At 40.6% G+C, this 17,450-nt stretch overlaps 2 protein-coding genes across 9 annotated transcripts in view; one reads left to right on the top strand and one right to left on the bottom strand.

Annotated features, from left to right (window-relative positions):
* The window catches only part of PANK1 (pantothenate kinase 1), a 103,629-nt gene that overhangs the window by 58,599 nt on the left and 27,580 nt on the right, over positions 1-17,450 (top strand). The window lies entirely within an intron of this gene.
* On the bottom strand, positions 15,085-16,742 carry LOC130853327 (serine/threonine-protein phosphatase 2A catalytic subunit beta isoform-like). Its single transcript, XM_057735041.1, has one exon. The coding sequence runs from the start codon at positions 16,647-16,649 to the stop codon at positions 15,720-15,722; it is 930 nt and encodes a 309-aa protein (XP_057591024.1). The 5' UTR covers positions 16,650-16,742; the 3' UTR covers positions 15,085-15,719.

Below are 17,450 nucleotides of genomic sequence, written 5' to 3' on the forward strand. Positions count from 1 at the left end.
TTGGCATAGTAACCAAAGATGGAAAGAGTGCTGTTGATTTTTAACATGTGGGACAGTCAACAAGTGAATAAAAAAAAAAAAATCCATGGTTTCTGGGGACAGAATTGGTAGGGAAACAAGAGTACTGGTTTTAATTAACAGGTTTGGTGTTAGTTTTTTTTTTTTTTTTTTAATGTGTGTGATAGCCTGATTTTAATAGTATGTGTGTATGTTTTAACACAAACCAATTACCATTAAAATCAATCAAGGTTTGACTTCCGTTATATTTAATTATGTGCTTTAGCTTTACTGTGTAGGCCAGTGTTCACCTTGGGATGACAATATTCTGAATCAGATAGGGCACACAGAATTTCTAAGTAGAACTTTTATCTAGATAGTGCAACTATCAATCGTAATGGTATTTTATTACTTAATTTATGACATCTTTTAAATGCTTAGAGTTGTTTAATCATACGTGAGTATGTGTGGGACTGTGTTTCCTCCTTAGGAATGTATTTGAAAGCAGCAGTGATTCCAAGGGGTAAGGGAATGTTATTTTTAGAGGCAGTTGGATCAAAATAATGATCTGGGCCTCTATAACAGATTTCTCTGTAGTTTGGAAGGAGGGTGAAAACATTTATGACAATAGTGGATACTAATTGTAGTCACTTTGATTGATAATTAGTTACTAATTACCGGTAGTAATTAGTGTAGTTCTTATTGAGCAACAACTCTGTGTCCCATTGCTCTGTACCTGTCTTTACAGAAGCATGTGATTACCACTACTCCCATGCTCCATTTTACAGATGGGGAAAGAAAGGCCCAGAGAAGTGAAGGAACCTGCCTGAAGTCAATGAATGGCAGGGCCAGAATTCAAGAACAAGTCTAACTCCATTGCCAGCTAGCTGGCTTTCTTTTATGCCACATTATTATTTTGGGAAAAAGAAGTGGGTTCTGTAAAACTTGCAGAAGAGGTAAGTGTATGCAGTCAGTACACCTTTGGCAAAAAGCTCATTCATGTGTTTGTGGAAGTAACAGTAGCCAGCATTAACATTAAGGGACACTTACCCTGCCAGAAAGTGAAACACTTTACACAGATTATCTCATCCAGCACTCCCAGCACCCTGCGAGGTAGGCACTGCTCTCGATTGAGTGCTTGTGTCCCCCCCAAAATTCAGATATTGAAATCCTGACCCCCAAGATAATGGTATTAAGAAGTGGGGACTTTGGGGGTGATTAGGTCATGAGGACGAGCCCAGAGAGTTCTCTAGAGGTTACAGCAAAAAGACGGCTACCTAGGAATCGGGCTCTCACCCAGACACTGAATCTGCCAGTGTCTTGATCTTTGATTCCAGGACTGTGAGAAATAAATTTCTGTTGTTTATAAGCTACCCAGTCTATGGTCTTCTGTGGCAGCAGCCTGAACAGCCTATGACAGGTACCATCAGGATCCTCCTTCTCCAGATGAAGAAAATGAGTGAGGGCTCCAGGACTTGGGAAAACTGAGCTCAGATTTGGGCTCTGCTGGGCCAGAGGACCAGACTCAGGACCCTAGTGGATTCCCAGGATGTGTGGGTAGGGTTCTGTAGTGGAAGGAGCATTAATATTCTTGCTATTGTTTAGTCACAGAGGCTTTCAAAAATTTCTGGAATCTCAAGACGTTCATCAGCTCATCTTGCTCCGACTGAGAACTTTTGGGGACTGGGTTTTAGGGTATCCTCCAGCCTAATCTGGTATCACCTTTTGATACCAGAAGCTTCCCCAGTTCCCTCTGAGGTTTCTGGAAGCAGGACACATGGCCTGTGTCGGATCTTTATCTCATCCTCACTTTCATAGATTGCTCTACTGCAACTCCTGAGACAAAGTGCAAGCATGCCCTGCCCGAGAGTAATGTTGGCAACTTTGTAAGTAAGAAGACTGTGTAATTCATTTTACTGCTAATCTAGTGTCAGGAGAAAGTTATTTTTAAAACAGGAAGTTTCTTCCTTTGATCTTTACTGCTTGATATCTCAGCCCTTGAGTGAGGCAGATAGGCACCAAAGAGAGGAGAAAGATTAGGAACGGGAGCACTTTTCCTGTATAAAAGCTGCATGAGTTGAACAAGGCTTCAGAATTCAGAACAGCCGCATTCAGTTCTTAGGCCTTGTTTTTAACCCTCAGCCTAGCAAACTTTTTCTGGCAAATGATGAAATGGATGTGTCTGGGTGCTTGTTGCCCACAAGATCAACATGTGAACCTGCTGGTGTGCCTTGACTCTATGCTGAATCTAAGGTGACAGGACTTTAGATAGAGGCTCAGGACAGTCCACCTTCGTGGACCTCTCTGAGCTGAGGCCAGCCTGGGCAGTGCCAGTTACTGGGAATCCTCGGGGGTTTCTGAACAAACAACTCCTTTACAACCTGAGGTAGGCAGTCGAGGACTGAAATAGGCAGGGATGGACTTAGTTGACTTGAAGCTCAGTGTGCATCAGCAGTATGGTGAATCTTCCATCCAAACATAAGCACTCAATAAAAATTATGGGAGGGTAGTGTTAGATGTCCTTCCTTATACTAAGTCAAAATCCACCTCATAATTTCTGCCCTGTGTTCCCTGGCAGTACAGTACATCTAATTTATCTTATACATGATAGCTCATTAGATATTTAAAGACAGATATTTTATTTTGACTTTTCCTTGGGGTCCTACCCTCTGAAGAACCAAGAGCTGCACTCTTAACCTGCCAGACTCCATCACCCATGTGATTCAGTACAGGCTGTATTGAGTTACCAGAAAGTATTAAAGTTTCGACTGCAGGATAGCTTCTTTGGGTTGTTATAAAGGAAATCAGGTAAGTATTAATCTGGGTGACCTTGAATGCTGAGATTTAATACTCCCCCTCCGTCCCACAGGTGCTAAGTCAGTTTTAATTCCTTTGGGCCAACACACTATGGAAGACTCTGTGTGTGATACTTGGTTTCATGTGATTCCAAGCTGTAGTGTAGCCTTAAGCCATTTACATGACTTGATTTTCACAAATGCTATGGCAGTTCCATAAGTCATTAAATTGTATGAGTCAGAGGGCTTGAACATAGTTGAGGCTGTTTACCATTCATATGTCCCCAACTACCTACATTTGATGAAAAACACCTAAAAAGATACTGTGTATTTAGGGGAAGGAAGGTAGTATCAGTTTGGTCAAGGAGATACATCTTCTTACCTTTCTTGGAAGCTTTCTACTGTGAGGAAGTGACCCAAATGTGATTTATTCTTTGGAGTGACCACATAAGGTTTCATCAGCAATCTTAAAGAGTGATAGAGGGTACCATTGATAATTATGCCAGGACCATCCTGGACAAACCAAGAGTTCCACTGGTGTGCTGGAGCCAGCTTCTACAGGCTCTGGGAGCTGGTTGTACACATTACTTCCCAAATCTGCATTTGATGTCCTTGTGTTGGTAGCTTGAAATTGGCCACAGTAGGTATATTTACACAATGGAAATTGGCAAATGCTGAAAATCAGGGACTTATTTTCAGAGATCCAGTTGTTAAATATTTACCAGTACATCACTAACTGCAATACAGGTCACATGTCACTCAGAGAAAAGTCCCAGAGGGCATCAGTAATACAAACTGAATTGTTAAACCATTCAGAGCAGAGAATGAGAAAAAGCTCAATATATCCTCTGATACGTAGGCCAGTGCCAGAAGATGAGAAGTTAGATGATGAAGCCTCATTCTCAGCAAAGAAAGTATTCTACAAATGTTTGAGAGCCTACTGTAGTATAAGGGTAGAATTTAGAATCACATTACAGGCAGCCCTCTGTATCTGCAGGTTCTGTATCTGTGGATTCAACCAACTACAGGTCAAAAATATTTGAAAAAAATTCCAGAAATTTCCAAAAAGCAAAAGTTGAATTTGCTGTGCACTGGCAACTGTTTACATGGCATTTATATTGTATTGGGTATTATAAGTAATCTAGAGATGGTTTAAAGTATACAGGAGGACATGTGTAGGTTATGTGCAAATACTATGCCATTTTATGTAAGGGACTTGAGCATCCACAGATTTTGATATCCACTGTGCAGGGAGGGGTTTGGGGTTCTGGAACAAATGCCCCTCAGATTTTGGTGGACAGCTATTATCTGCCTTCCTTTTTCCCTCTGAAATTCCTACAACAAAAATAGTTGGGCTCAGTGCTGGATGACCCAATAGGTAGAACAAGCAGGTGTTAGCGTGCCAGCAATGCAGGATGGGAGATAACATACATCATACATGTCTTTATGTTCATGTGTGTGTGTGTATGTTTGCACCCAATATTAATCATAGGAAAATCATAACTTTGGATTTTTTATACTTATTTCACACTTCACTATTGCTTTTATTTTGAATGATGAATTATTTTGGGTTACACTCTTATTGCTTATAGATGGGGAAACACCATAATTTTTCTTTAAATAGGTGTAAATCTGTTCCCAGTTGAGCCTTGCACTTTTCTGTGGTGATTTAGAATTTAATGCTGCTGAAACAGCAGGATGAAGTTGCCAGCATATCTTCATTTCATGTTTCTGATTAGGGTGGACAGGTTGAAATTTGTCCAAACCAAGTGGAGAAGGAATTTGGTGTATATGTTTGGTTCCAAAGCAGGATCTCTCCGGCAAAAGAGGGGCTTCCCCAGTTCATACCCATTTGCATTTTACTCCAAGGGTAACTCATTCTGTTCCATTTATTCTCTCACTGTCCTGAAGAAATGTTTGGAGGGTGTTGGGATTTTTTTTTTATTTAGGAAAATTTCAAACATTATGTAAAACTAGAGTATATGGGATAACTAACTGCTGAGTACTCTTACTCAACTTCTATAATTATCAACTCATGTCCAATCTTATTTTACTTTTTTATTACATGCAAACCTTCCCCTCCCAAACTGGATGATATTGAAGCAAATCTCAGATATCATATCATTTCAATCATAAATATTTTCATATATATATCTAAAAGATAAGAACTCTGTCAAAAAAACAAAACCATAATCTGTTATTTGCTAAAAACGTTCACAATGTATTATATCCAGTTGAGACAAGAGTGTTTTATGATGCACAATTAGATGAATAAATTCAGTTATCTAACCACAGTTAAAATTGTTACAGCCTATTTGTTGATAGCTGAAAACCTGATATCAACGTTGCCCTGGAAGATTCCTTTGTTTGTCAGTACCTTTTATTGTTTGTTTATGATTAATTTTTAACCATTTCTTCATGGTCTGAGATTTTGAAACCTCATTCTTGGAATGAAACGGTCCTGAACCCCAAAATAGGTGCTTTGGAATCACCCCAAAATCACTGAACTAGAAGCAGTACTTAGTTTTTGTCTTGAGATTGAGAGATTAGGAACAGTTTTAAGAGAATTCTACCCCTCTCCTTTCCTCTGGAGTCATTAGGGTGGGAGCAGGCAAGCTAGCATTCATCTTGAAGATGAAGACGGTTAGGATGTGGGTCTGGACTCAGGCCTGGGAATCTGGAGGGGCTAGATTCAGGGTTGAACGAACAGGGGTATTGCTGAAATTAGTGAGATGTTCGTGATTCCAGGCAATCTCTGCACTCATGACCCTGTATTTCATGTTAACCACAAAATCTATCTAGTATCAGTCTTGTTTGTCAAGCATTCCTAGGGATCCAACCAGTTAAACATCAGTGAATTCTTACCTATATAACTGCCAGAACTGGTTTACTGTTGTCAATCTTATAACTTTATCAGTTCTATGAGAAAAGCGCTTCAGATGCATTTTATACATCCCTGCCTTCTTTGATGGAACAATGTGTCATTTAATATCTTCTAATAATTTAGGAACGTTATTAATATCATTTTTTATGCTGAGTTGTGTAAGTATGGTGTACAAAATGTTTGGGTTTGCTCTTTTACTTTCCAGTCAATAGATGTTTGATATATATCAGTTACATACAGGACAGAACTTTTAAGGGATCCAAATATTTTGTTCAAAATTCTTCTTTAAAAATATTTTTGTGTATATAAAATCTGTAATTAAAAAGCTGGAGCTCACCTAACTAACATTTAGGTGGGTTCCTTAACCTCTCTGAGTGTCACTTTCGTCATCTGTAGAATAAGCATAATAACCGTGCCTACCTGATTGCGTTTGGGGAATTATATTAAATATTGCATGTGAAGCTCTTAGCACAGCATCTGGCACATACCAAGCCCTTAATGTTAGTTGGTACGATGCTGCTGCATATTTTTTATAGACCCTGGAATAAGCTTCTTCTGAATTCTTATAAACAGATCATTGATTGGCAAGTGTGCAGCTCTGAAGTATATTTTGAAGTTTGGCCTGTGCATCTGTGTCCACATAAACTTACACAAGCTAATACATCTCTTCAGCACACAGTTACCACACTCAAATTTTGGGCAAGGCTTAGGCATATTTGCTTAGCAAATGCTCCAGCAAGTAAATGGATAACCTGTCAAGTCCTGATTATGTTGTCTTAGAGTTTTAGCACTTAAAAGGTTTAGATGCTTTTTGTTTGGTTTTTATATTTATTACAAGCAAACTGAGGAGTTTTTAGGTATTTTAGTATTCAGCTTTTTGTGAAACATTTCCAGTAAATCTTTTCAAACTACTGCATCACTTTTGATTCAAGAAATCTCTGAGATGGTAAGGAAAGCTGTTCAAAAACCAGTTAGGATTTGCACCTACTCTCTGCAAATCAAGCTGGTCTCCATATTGTGTGATCCAAACAAAGTACAGAAATAAATTGGATGCTGAGGTTCCTAAAACTGCAGCTGTTGTCCATAAGTGACAATTTACCAGCCTTCGTGTTCATCAGAACATCATTCTTATTAGTTAGCTTTACATTAAATGTGTGATGTGTTTTGAAAATAAACCAATTTAGGGACTTCCTGCACAGTGATTAAGGATCCACCTGCTAGTGCAGGGGACACAGGTTTGATCCCTTGTCCAGGAAGATCCCACATGCCACGGAGTAAATAAGCCCGTAACTACTGAGCCTGCGCTCTAGAGCCCACAAGCCACAACTGCTGAGCCCCTGTGCTGCAACTACTGAAGCCTTCGAGCCTAGAGCCCATGCTCCACAATAAAAGCCCCCACAATGAGAAGCCAGTGCACCACAATGAAGAGTAGACCCCCTGCTCTCCAAAACTTGAGAAAGCCCACACAGAGCAATGAAGACCCAACACAGCCAAAAATAAATTAAATAAATAAATCTTTTTTAAAAAAGAAAGAAATCAATTTAGATAAGATGTTGCTTTTATATCTTTCGAATGTACTGCTTTTATCTCTAAACTCTGGACCTTTCAAATGTGAGGTCCAGAGTTCAAAAAAGACTTTGAAAATCTCTTCATGATAGAGAAGGGCATTGTGCCCCCAAACTAAATGGTGCCAGATAAATGAAACATTTTAAATACTCATATTTATATTTGTAAAGTTTTAATCTCTTTTCCCAGTTAGATATTATATCTGGCTGTGCCTTTGACAAAAATTCTTATAGTAAAAAAACGGTTATTCCTAATCACAGTGGTGATCACTTCTGGCATCTTGGCAGCGATAACCCAGAAGACAGCTAAGAACCTGAAAGAAAGCAAACACTTCTGTGCCACCAAAAATCACTGTTGGAAAGTAGATAAAATTGGAGATGCTCCTGCGTTTTACACTTGGAGTACTTCCTGGGCTCTCTCTGAGTCTGTTTACTTCTACCAAAGTCACAGCTTTAACAGACTTGATTTTCTGGTTTCTCTGCAATCATACATAGCAGGTTTGGGATAGACATTGCAGTACACTCACAGCAGCCAAGAAATTAACAGCATTAGCTGAAAAGCAAAGCATAGAAAGCTATAACAGAGACAGAAGAATACTCAAACCGTAGCAGCCTGGGAAGCACAAGTTTATGTGCTTCTTGAGGGCAGGGGTATATAGTGGGTACAGTAATCGATTCTCACATGACCTGAGTCATCAAAAAGAGCTAAGATTTTCTTCAAGAATATGAGAAAGAGGGTCATGCATTTTAGGAAGACTTTCTTCAAAAACTATTTGTAATTTGGCATTTATGGCTTAAACGTCATCTATAAAATGCAGAAATTGGGGCCAGAGATTTATATATGTTATAAAATCTGCCTTATTGAGTTACAGTTCACATCAGTTCACCCCACTTGAAGTGTACAGTTCAGTGGCTTTCAGCATATTCAGAGTGCAGCCCTCACCACAGTTAAGTTTAGACTACATCATCCGCCCCCCAAGAAAACGTATTAGCAATCACTCCCCTCTTCCCACACAACTCCCCAACCCTAGACAGCTACTAATCTTTTTGTCTCTATAGACTTGCCTATTGTGGTTATTTCATATAAATGGAATCATATAATATCTGGTCTTTTGTGATTGGCTCCTTTCACTTAGCATAGTGTTTTCAAGGTTCACCTGTGTCATAGTATGTATCAGTATTTTGTTCCTTTTTATTGCAAAATAATATTTCATTGTATGGGGATGTCATGTTATTCATTCTTCAGCTGATGGACATTTGGATTGTTTCCACTTTGGGGCTATTATGAGTAATACTGCTCTGACCATATCATATACAAATTTTTGTGTGAGCATATATTTTCATTTCTCTTGGGTATATACCTGAGGCTGAACTTGCTAGATCATATACTAGTTTATGTCTAATCTCTTGCAGAACTGCCAGACTGGTTTTCCAAAATGACTGTGCTATTTTATATTCCCACCAGCGGCGTGGGAGGGTTCCAGTTTCTCCACATCCTCACCAATACTTATTTTCCATTTTTTAAATTATAGTCATCCTAGTGAGTTTAAAGCAGTATCTCATTGTAGTTTTGATGTGCGTTTCTCTAAAAGAGCTCTTAATGTCTCTCCAACACTAACAACTTGAGATTTTGAAACTCTTTGGAGGTTAGAACTTTATATCCAGTTTAATTTGAAGATTCTTGAATGGCTAGGCAGTGTCAAGCTTTACTTTGTGATAGTTACTGTGCTCAAAAGGGAACCCAGCAAAGAGCTGCTGCCATTTGTAAATATTAAAGGATTGTTTTAATTTGGTGTATGCTATAAGGACAATGTGAATTTCACTTATAGCAGAGTTTTCACTCTGTCTCTCCAGACCATTCTTGATTAGGATCCGTCCTTGCAGACGAGAACGTAAGTCCCAGGGGAGCAGGTTCTTTGCTGTATCCTGCCACAGTGCCTCCCGCTGTCTATAGGAACAGAATATCTATTCAGTGAATCGGTGGAGGCATAAGCATGTAGCTTGGTCTCAGACTGTTGGAGGGTCCTTGTGACCTCTTTATTTCAGCTTGCATTGCCACGTGAGCCGTTGGCACATCTCAGTCCCCACCCATCTCAACTTGAAAGACTTGCCAGGCTTTTGTAGCTAAAATAATGAACAAAGCCCATTTCTGGTAGCCCTGTTGTTCTGCCCTGCACCTAGCAATGCCGTTCTCCCTGAAGCCTCTTTAATTAACCACTCCCTGGTATTAAATTGTCAATAGCATCCCTAGAGTAACTAAGCATGCACTGGTGGCTTGTCAAGACAGAAAGCTAAACCTCTTGGTGATTTAAACTGGGATTTGTTTAAGTATGTAATGAGATTACCATCTTGAGCCTCAGTACAGGGCATTAGGTAGCTGGAAGAACCATTCCTGGGTGGATGCTGGGATTAGCCCTGGTGGCTGAAATGATCACACTGGAGATAGTCACACAGGTGCTCAGGTCCCCGTGGCATATCTCTGCATGGTCAAAACTGTGGAGTCTTCTTTTCAGGGCGCAGACTGTATTTCTGATGAATAAGGTGGTATAATTGAAGATGAGAACCACATGGAAGGTTGATACTCACCTTCCCTTCGCCTCTAGACTGGGCAGGACAGGCAGCTTCTGGTTGAGAAGTAGGGACAATGACCATCACTGTCTGTAATTGTGTTTCTCCCTCACTCCCACCCTGCTCCCCTGCTCAGCCTGAGAACATCGCTATGGAATGGGAAACAAATTTCATCTGCCTCTTATTTCCCCTCCTTAAGATCTGTAACAGAAATATGGGGCTTGACTGCAGGGGTGATGGGGAGAAGATGAGCTTGGTGGTCACTGGAATGACAGCCCTCTCTCTGCTTTGATTTCTCTCGTAAGAGGGTGGCATGGTGAGGCTCTGGGACCTCGGGAAAGAATCTGCACCTCACTGAGCCTCTCAGAGACTTCAGGAAGAGACGCGAGGAAAAGTTTGTTTTAACCTCATGGATTTGACGTTTTGAGATCCCTCATGTGTACCTCCAACTTGTCCCTGCTTCCTCCTGGCCCAGACCCAAGCTAAGAATACATTTACTGGTGCCACCAGAATGGCGCCCTGCAAGATTTTTTGTTCATCCCAAATCTTGACCTAAAAAAAGAAAGTGACATAGCTTTTATGTCGATGTATCTGTTTGTTCTTCTGATTTCATGTGGTTTTCTGTGCCATGGTTGTAAATCAAAGAATATCTGCCTGGCTGACCTAAATACATGAGGTCTGTTGCCAGAGCTCACTTCTTTATGGAAGAATGCCTGGTTGCCTTTAAAATGGAAGCCACTGGGAGAGAGGAGCACATAGATGAAATTTAATTATATGTGGAACATTTCTAGACCCATATCCGTGGGGTTTAGTCCTGGATGAATGGTAACTGGAAATTTCAGAAGCTGTATTTAAAGTGTGAAAATCACCTGTGGCATTCATGTTATAAATTGCCCAGAAATAATTTCATTAACAAGCGATAAGATGTTTCCAAGTCCCCCTGGGAATGAAACGTCACCCAGGTCATTACCGTGCGTTGCCCTCAGCTGGCATCCTGAGTTCCCTGGGCAAGAGCAAAGGCAGCTCATTCAAACTCTGATTGTCACTTTCAAATTGTGGTCCAGCTTAGAGTGTTCATTTTGATTCGTCAGGAAATGTGGTTTTGAACTTGACCTGTGAGAATTCCAGGGGCCCCTCCTTGAAAGCATTTTTTCTGGTCCCACTGCTTTGGGCTCTCCAAGCAATGGCCTGAGATTCTTTATTTTTTTATGTTTTGGCCACACCGTTCCCCAACCAGGAATCAAACCCACGCCCTGTGCAGTGGAAGTGCAGATTCTTAACCGCTGGAATGCCAGGGAAGTCCCAGGGAGTCTGTATTTTTAACAAGTGCCTTAGATGGTTTTTATGATGAGGCAAATTTGAGAAACACTGTGGTTGAATACAGCCAGTTTTAAAAAATAAAGATAATTGAAATATTTGTCTTTAAAATTTAGTTGCGTAAAATACTAAAACGAAAGTTGCTTTCAGGAAACAGAATTGTAAACAGATCGTAGAGATCCAGTTCAAATTGCACATGCAAAGTAGACTCTGGTCGGGTATCATGTCATTTCTAACCTGGCATTGGGTGTAGAGCAGAATATAAACAGAGCCTAACTTTCACGGACCTCAGGCACTTTTGCCTTTGTGGGGCCCTTGCTCCATAAAAAAAAAGTAAAAAAGGTTATTTTATGACTCTGTTGATATAAAGATGGATGTGTTGATATGATGTATTAAAACATTTTCTTTGACCTGAAAATTCACGTTTTCTTCTGATTTTAAAAGAAATTACGGTATTTTTATGAGTGCTTAAAAATATTGTAGGGCACCGAACCTGTTGTGCCTAACAGTTAATTGGGGACTGCGTGGCAGAGATGGTGAAATCCAGAAGTTAGTTCTGATGGCTGACTTGGGAGTTCTGAAAGGAACCCTCACTGTTCTTTTCGCCTTCCGCATATGAGAATAGGATCAGCCCTTTTGTTCCCACCCTTGTCTGGGTGAGAGGGAGAAAGTTGATGGGCATCTGAGGCTGTGTCAGTGGAAGAAGGGTTATTGTATTTGTACAGGGGTATTTGGCCTAACCCATGGTGATCCATTCCCACAAACATACCTGTGCTTCCTTAAGTGTGTTTTGAATTGCCAAGTTTAATATACGAGGTTTGCCTTGACAGCAGGGGGGTAAATCAGGTCTCTTCCTACCTGAAGGAGCCCTGGTGATGTCAAGCATCTAACTGGCTAAACGACTCTGCTCTGGGGTGTCAGGCTTTCCCTGTCATTCTTTTTTTTTTTTTCTTTTTTTCTTTTTTTTTCTTTTTTCTTTTTTCCTTTTTTTAACTTTTTAAATTGAAGTATAGTTGCTATACAAAATTATGTTACAGGTGTACAATATAGTGATTCACAATTTTTAAAGGTTATCGTCCATTTATAGTTATTACAAAATATTGGCTATATTCCCTGTGCTGTACAAGATATCCTTGCAACTTATTTTATACCTAATAGTTGGTACCGCTCACGTCCCTACCCCTGTCTTGCCCCTCTTCCCTTCCCTCTCCCCACTGGTAAACACTAGTTTGTTCTCTACATCTGTGAGTCTGTTTCTTTTTTGTTATATTCAAAACTAGTTTGTTTTATTTTTTAGATTCCGCATACGTGACAACATACAGTATTTGTCTTTCTCTGTTTTACTTATTTCACTAAACATAATACCCTCCAAGTCCATCCATGTTGTTGCACATGGCAAAATTTAATTCTTTTTTTATGACTGAGAAGTTAGTATTCCATTGTATATACATATATAGACCACATCTTCTTTATATTGCCATCTTGGATTTCGGTAATAGGCTTGATATGGGCAGCATATTGCTTGAGAAAGGAAGGAACTGTTGAGATGAGAAATGCAGGCATACTTTTTTTCATGCGCAAGACCACAGATCTGCTCTGCTCATTGAAGCAAAATAAAAACCTTTTTTTTTTCTTTTGCATCATTACAGAGTTTTTGATTGAGAATTCTAAAATAACTCTGATTATGAAGATTAAACATATTGATTGTAAAAATTGAAAAACAACAACACCAGAAGAAGAAAAAACCTTAATCCACTATCCACAATGCCTGTTAACATTTTGGCCTGAAGTTTCTATTCTTGTTTTCTGGGAGTAAATACCTGTTTAATTTTTACACAAAATTGTAATCGTATGAAATGTACCATTTAATCACCCACACTTTTCACCTGACAGTATATAATGAACATTCTTCTCACATCATTAATTGTCATCCTACAAAATGATTTTAATGGTGATGTATTGTTCCTTTGTGTTAATGGCTAATCATTTATTTAACCAGCCTTCTATTTTTGGACATTAAATTCATTTCCTCATTAGTAGTAGTAAAACTTTAATGTTATTTTTAAGATAAATTTTTGAATGCATGCATAATTATTTCTTTAGGGTAAAGTGGAACTAATGTATCAAAGGGCATGGGAATCTGGAGCTTTTTTTTTTTTTTTTTTTTTTTAAATGGAGCTTTTTGATGTGTATTTCCAAACAGCCCAGAGGAAGGATTCCAACAGTTTATATCCCCATTAGTACTCTGTGCTTGTGTTCTTGTACCCTTGCCATGGGACTTAAAATTTAAACTAAAGAAATCTGGTATGCATTAATTTGAAGGAAACCATGATTCGAGTTTCTCTGCATAGGGAGTATTTAATGTTTAGCAGATTGCTCTGTGTGCAATAATTATGGGTTTCCTCACAATGTTATGGAAACCCTTTTTATTAAATCTTACATTTACCAGTTTCTTCATGGTCCTTAAATAGTTCTTAGATTCTCAACTCTTACGTTTTATGCTGTTAAAAGTATGGTTTTGGGGGACCTCGTGTGTGTGTGTGTTTTGGCTGATGGAATGTGAGAACGAGACAGAACTCTGGTTAGTTGGGTTAGTCTGCCTCCATCTTACAGATTAGTAAATGGCTCAAGGAAGAAACTTGCCCACAATCATTCTATCCATTGCAAGTGACTGACAACTCAACTCAGACTAGCCGAGCAAAATGGGGGATTTGTTGGCTCGTGAAACTGAAAATAGGTTCTGTTACCTACTGTGACTGACCTTGGGTAATTCCTTGATCTTTCTAAACCTTGATTTTGTTATCTGTAAACAGGGTGTTGGACTAGATCAAAGGTCCCTTCCACCTGTTCAAGTTCAGTGTTTCTATGAATACATTAGCAAAGAATTTCATTATACTATCAACAATTTAGACATAGTAAAGGGAAGGCTAGCACTCGGGAAATTTTTAAAGAAATACAGTTTGTATTACACACCTGGATCTAAGTTGAGGCAGGTGGTCGTGGTGGTGTTTTTAACTTGCAGAGGTCCTTAGGCAACTTGAACATAATCAGTATTCACATAGTGTAAAAATATCTCCCACGTGCTTAAAAAGTCTCTTTCTTCTGTTGATTACACAATCCTCAAACACCTTTCCCACCTATTTATTATCAATAGTTTACTTAACAAATCTATTAACAAATGGTGGGGAAAGAAATTCAGTCCTTTTGCTCCCTATTCACAATTATTATAACAAATTTCAACTTGGTGAACCTAGGGAGAACTGGTAAACTGTCCATGACAGCATCAAGGGTGCTGAGTCAGACCTGTGCACAGAGGAGTTAGCCTTGAGCCCTGGGCACCTACTTTACACACCGGAAGAAATACCCATGGTAGGGAAACTTGCCTCACCAGGGACACCTTACAGCTCTGTGGCTGGTTGTTTGAGAGGAGGTAGTTTTTCTCATGTCAGACTCCTTTAGCTCTTTAAAATTGTTTCTTTGAGTGGTAGGAAACCTTTTCTCTGTGTTTGTGTGTGGTTGTTTTGTTTTTGATTTTGGTTTTGGTTTTTTTTCTCAGTCTTTACTCATTTATGCTATTTGGAATTCATTGTGTAACCCTTGAAATTTACTGCAAGAAGCATAAAGACCCCTCAGAGACTATTCTGGTGTTCTGAAAAGGTCTTTAAGAAACAGGCTTCGTCTTAAAGCCATCGACTACCAATAAAATTTTAAAATATTTTCACCACGCTATGTAGAATACAGATTTCAGGGTTTTAACTACTATCAAATTGCCCATCCAGGTTTGTGTTTGGAGAAATTTTTAGACAAATAAATGCAGCAGAGCCTACATACCTTTTTATTCACAGTCAGCTACCGCGTGTTCATCAGCAGTACTGGCAGTCCCTAGATCTGGTTCTGCAGGAGAGAGAGGGTTCCAGAGGAAGAACCAGCCAAAGATTTTTTTGTTTGTTTTTTTTGTTTGTTTAAAATGGAAAGTTTATTTGCTCAGTACACCAAGTAGAATGCAAGCACTGTCATGACAAATATACAGAAATATGCAGATCAACAAAAAACAGTAATTTAGTTTAAATGAAGGGAAATCTCTTTAAATGTTATGACAACATACTCCCAAGAATCTTTTTCTCAGTTATACATTTCATTAAAATAAATGGTAATGAATTAAGTGGAAGTTAGCTTGTGAATTTTTCTTAAAAATAAAAATCCAACCCTATTAATCCATGCCAGTTAAACAGTCTAACTAAAATTTCCAAATAAGTGCAAAAGGAGATGGAGTTAGTTACCTTTTTTGCTTGAACAGTCCCGAGGAAAATGGTTACTACAAATACAGCAGGCAAACTGTTAAGACCGACTGATCTAGAACATAGTGTTGAACTAATCTCAGTCTCAAGTTGTGCTAAATGCTCATCATTAGTATGGCACGTTTGGTCCATGATATGGTTTATGCCAAGACAGACCCCAGTTTGTTACAGAAACACATACATTACTGTTGCTTTTTTTGTTTTCTTTTTTAAATATATATATATATATATATATATATATTTAAAAAAGCCAGGTACACTTCCACATACAAAGACAGGTTTTCCCAGGAGGAATTTACAAGAAGTAGTCTGGGGTGCGCCGGGTCACATGAGGCTCTCCACGACGAGGTGCCGGGTCAAACTGAAGGAAGGAATATTTCAAAGTGTCATCTAATTCCATGATAGCAGCCTGGTTCCCACAACGATAACAGTAATTAGGTGCACTGAAAATGGTAACCACATTCCGATCGTGGCACCAATTGTATCCCTCCATTACAAGTTGGTGAGCACGAGAAACCAGTGTGAGACCATTGGCATGGTTAAATGTTTCAGAGATATCGTGTCCAAATGTGTAGCCAGCACCGCGTGGTGAAATACCCCACCCACCACGATCATCTGGATCCGACCATAACAGGTCACACATTGGGCCCTCATGTGGAACTTCTTGTAAACGATCCAGGGCTCTTATATGATCCAGTGTATCTATGGAAGGAGAGAGGCCACCATGGAGGCAGAATACCTGTCCATCTACTAAAGCTGTAAGTGGCAGATAATCAAATAGATCTGTAAAATATTTCCAAACATTGGCATTTCCATACTTTCTCAGACATTGATCATAAAAGCCATATACTTGGGTAATTTGTCGGCCTTCGTGGTTTCCTCTCAATATTGTAATGCGTTCTGGATAACGCACCTTTAATGCCACAAGAAGAGTCACAGTCTCCACAGAATAATAACCTCTGTCTACATAGTCACCCATGAATAGATAGTTTGTATCTGGTGACTTCCCACCAATTCTAAAGAGTTCCATAAGATCATGGAATTGACCGTGCACATCTCCACAGACTGTAACAGGACAACGGACCTCTTGCACATTTGATTCTTTTGTTAAAATTTCCTTCGCCTTCTCGCACAGCGTCCGCACTTGGTTCTCGTTGAGCTGTTTACACTCGTTCAGCTGCTCGACCCACTGGTCCAGCTCCTTGGTGAACGCCTTGTCGTCCATGGCGGCCCGAGCCCCTCCTCCGCGGCCTCCCGCCGCCCTCGTCGGCCCCGCGCGCCGCTGCCCTCGCCCGCCGCCGCCGCCGCCAGCTCCCAACGGGAGAGGAAAGCGCCGGGGAGCGCGCCCCCGGGCCCCGCGCCCCGCCCAAGCCCCGCGGGCAGCTCTGGGCGCGCGGCCTCCGGGAGACCCCCGCCCGCCCTGGCCCGCCGCGCCGCGCGCCCCGGGAGTCGGTGAGGGGCGCGGGGAGGCGCGGGGCTTCCGCGCAGCTCCCGTCGGACGATGGGCACCCTCTGCCGCCGCCTCCCGCCCGCCGGCCGCTCCCGGCTCCCTTGCCCCTTCTCTCTCGCTCTTTCTCTCCCCTCCCAGCCAAAGATTTTGATGGAAGGTAACAGAGAAAGAGTTCTGCAAGGTCTGCCACTAGCCATAAGTGCTCTTGCCTGGAATTGACACACACCATTTCCATTCCTAACTCACTGCCCAGATCAGGCACATTGCCCAGCTCCAGGAGCTGCAGTCAGACCCCATGGGCCAGGAAGGAAGGGAGGAAGCAGCGCTAGTGACGACCACAGTTTCCTCTTCTGATTACCAGATATTTGGCTCACTCTCCCTCCTGGAGGTGAAATACTCATTCCCTCCCCAAAGGAGAGCACCCCGCAGTCCCACCCAGTCGCAGCATCTGGATGGTGCGCAGTCGGCCCTAAATTAGGGGGTGATAGTCATTTCGACATCAACTCTCGACGTGGGTCCTTTTGATGTAGAGACGTCTGAACTAAAAAAGGCATCTGGGTTTAAAAGGGAGGAGTA

Source organism: Hippopotamus amphibius, chromosome 5, assembly GCF_030028045.1.
Source record: "Hippopotamus amphibius kiboko isolate mHipAmp2 chromosome 5, mHipAmp2.hap2, whole genome shotgun sequence".
NCBI lineage: Eukaryota > Metazoa > Chordata > Mammalia > Artiodactyla > Hippopotamidae > Hippopotamus > Hippopotamus amphibius.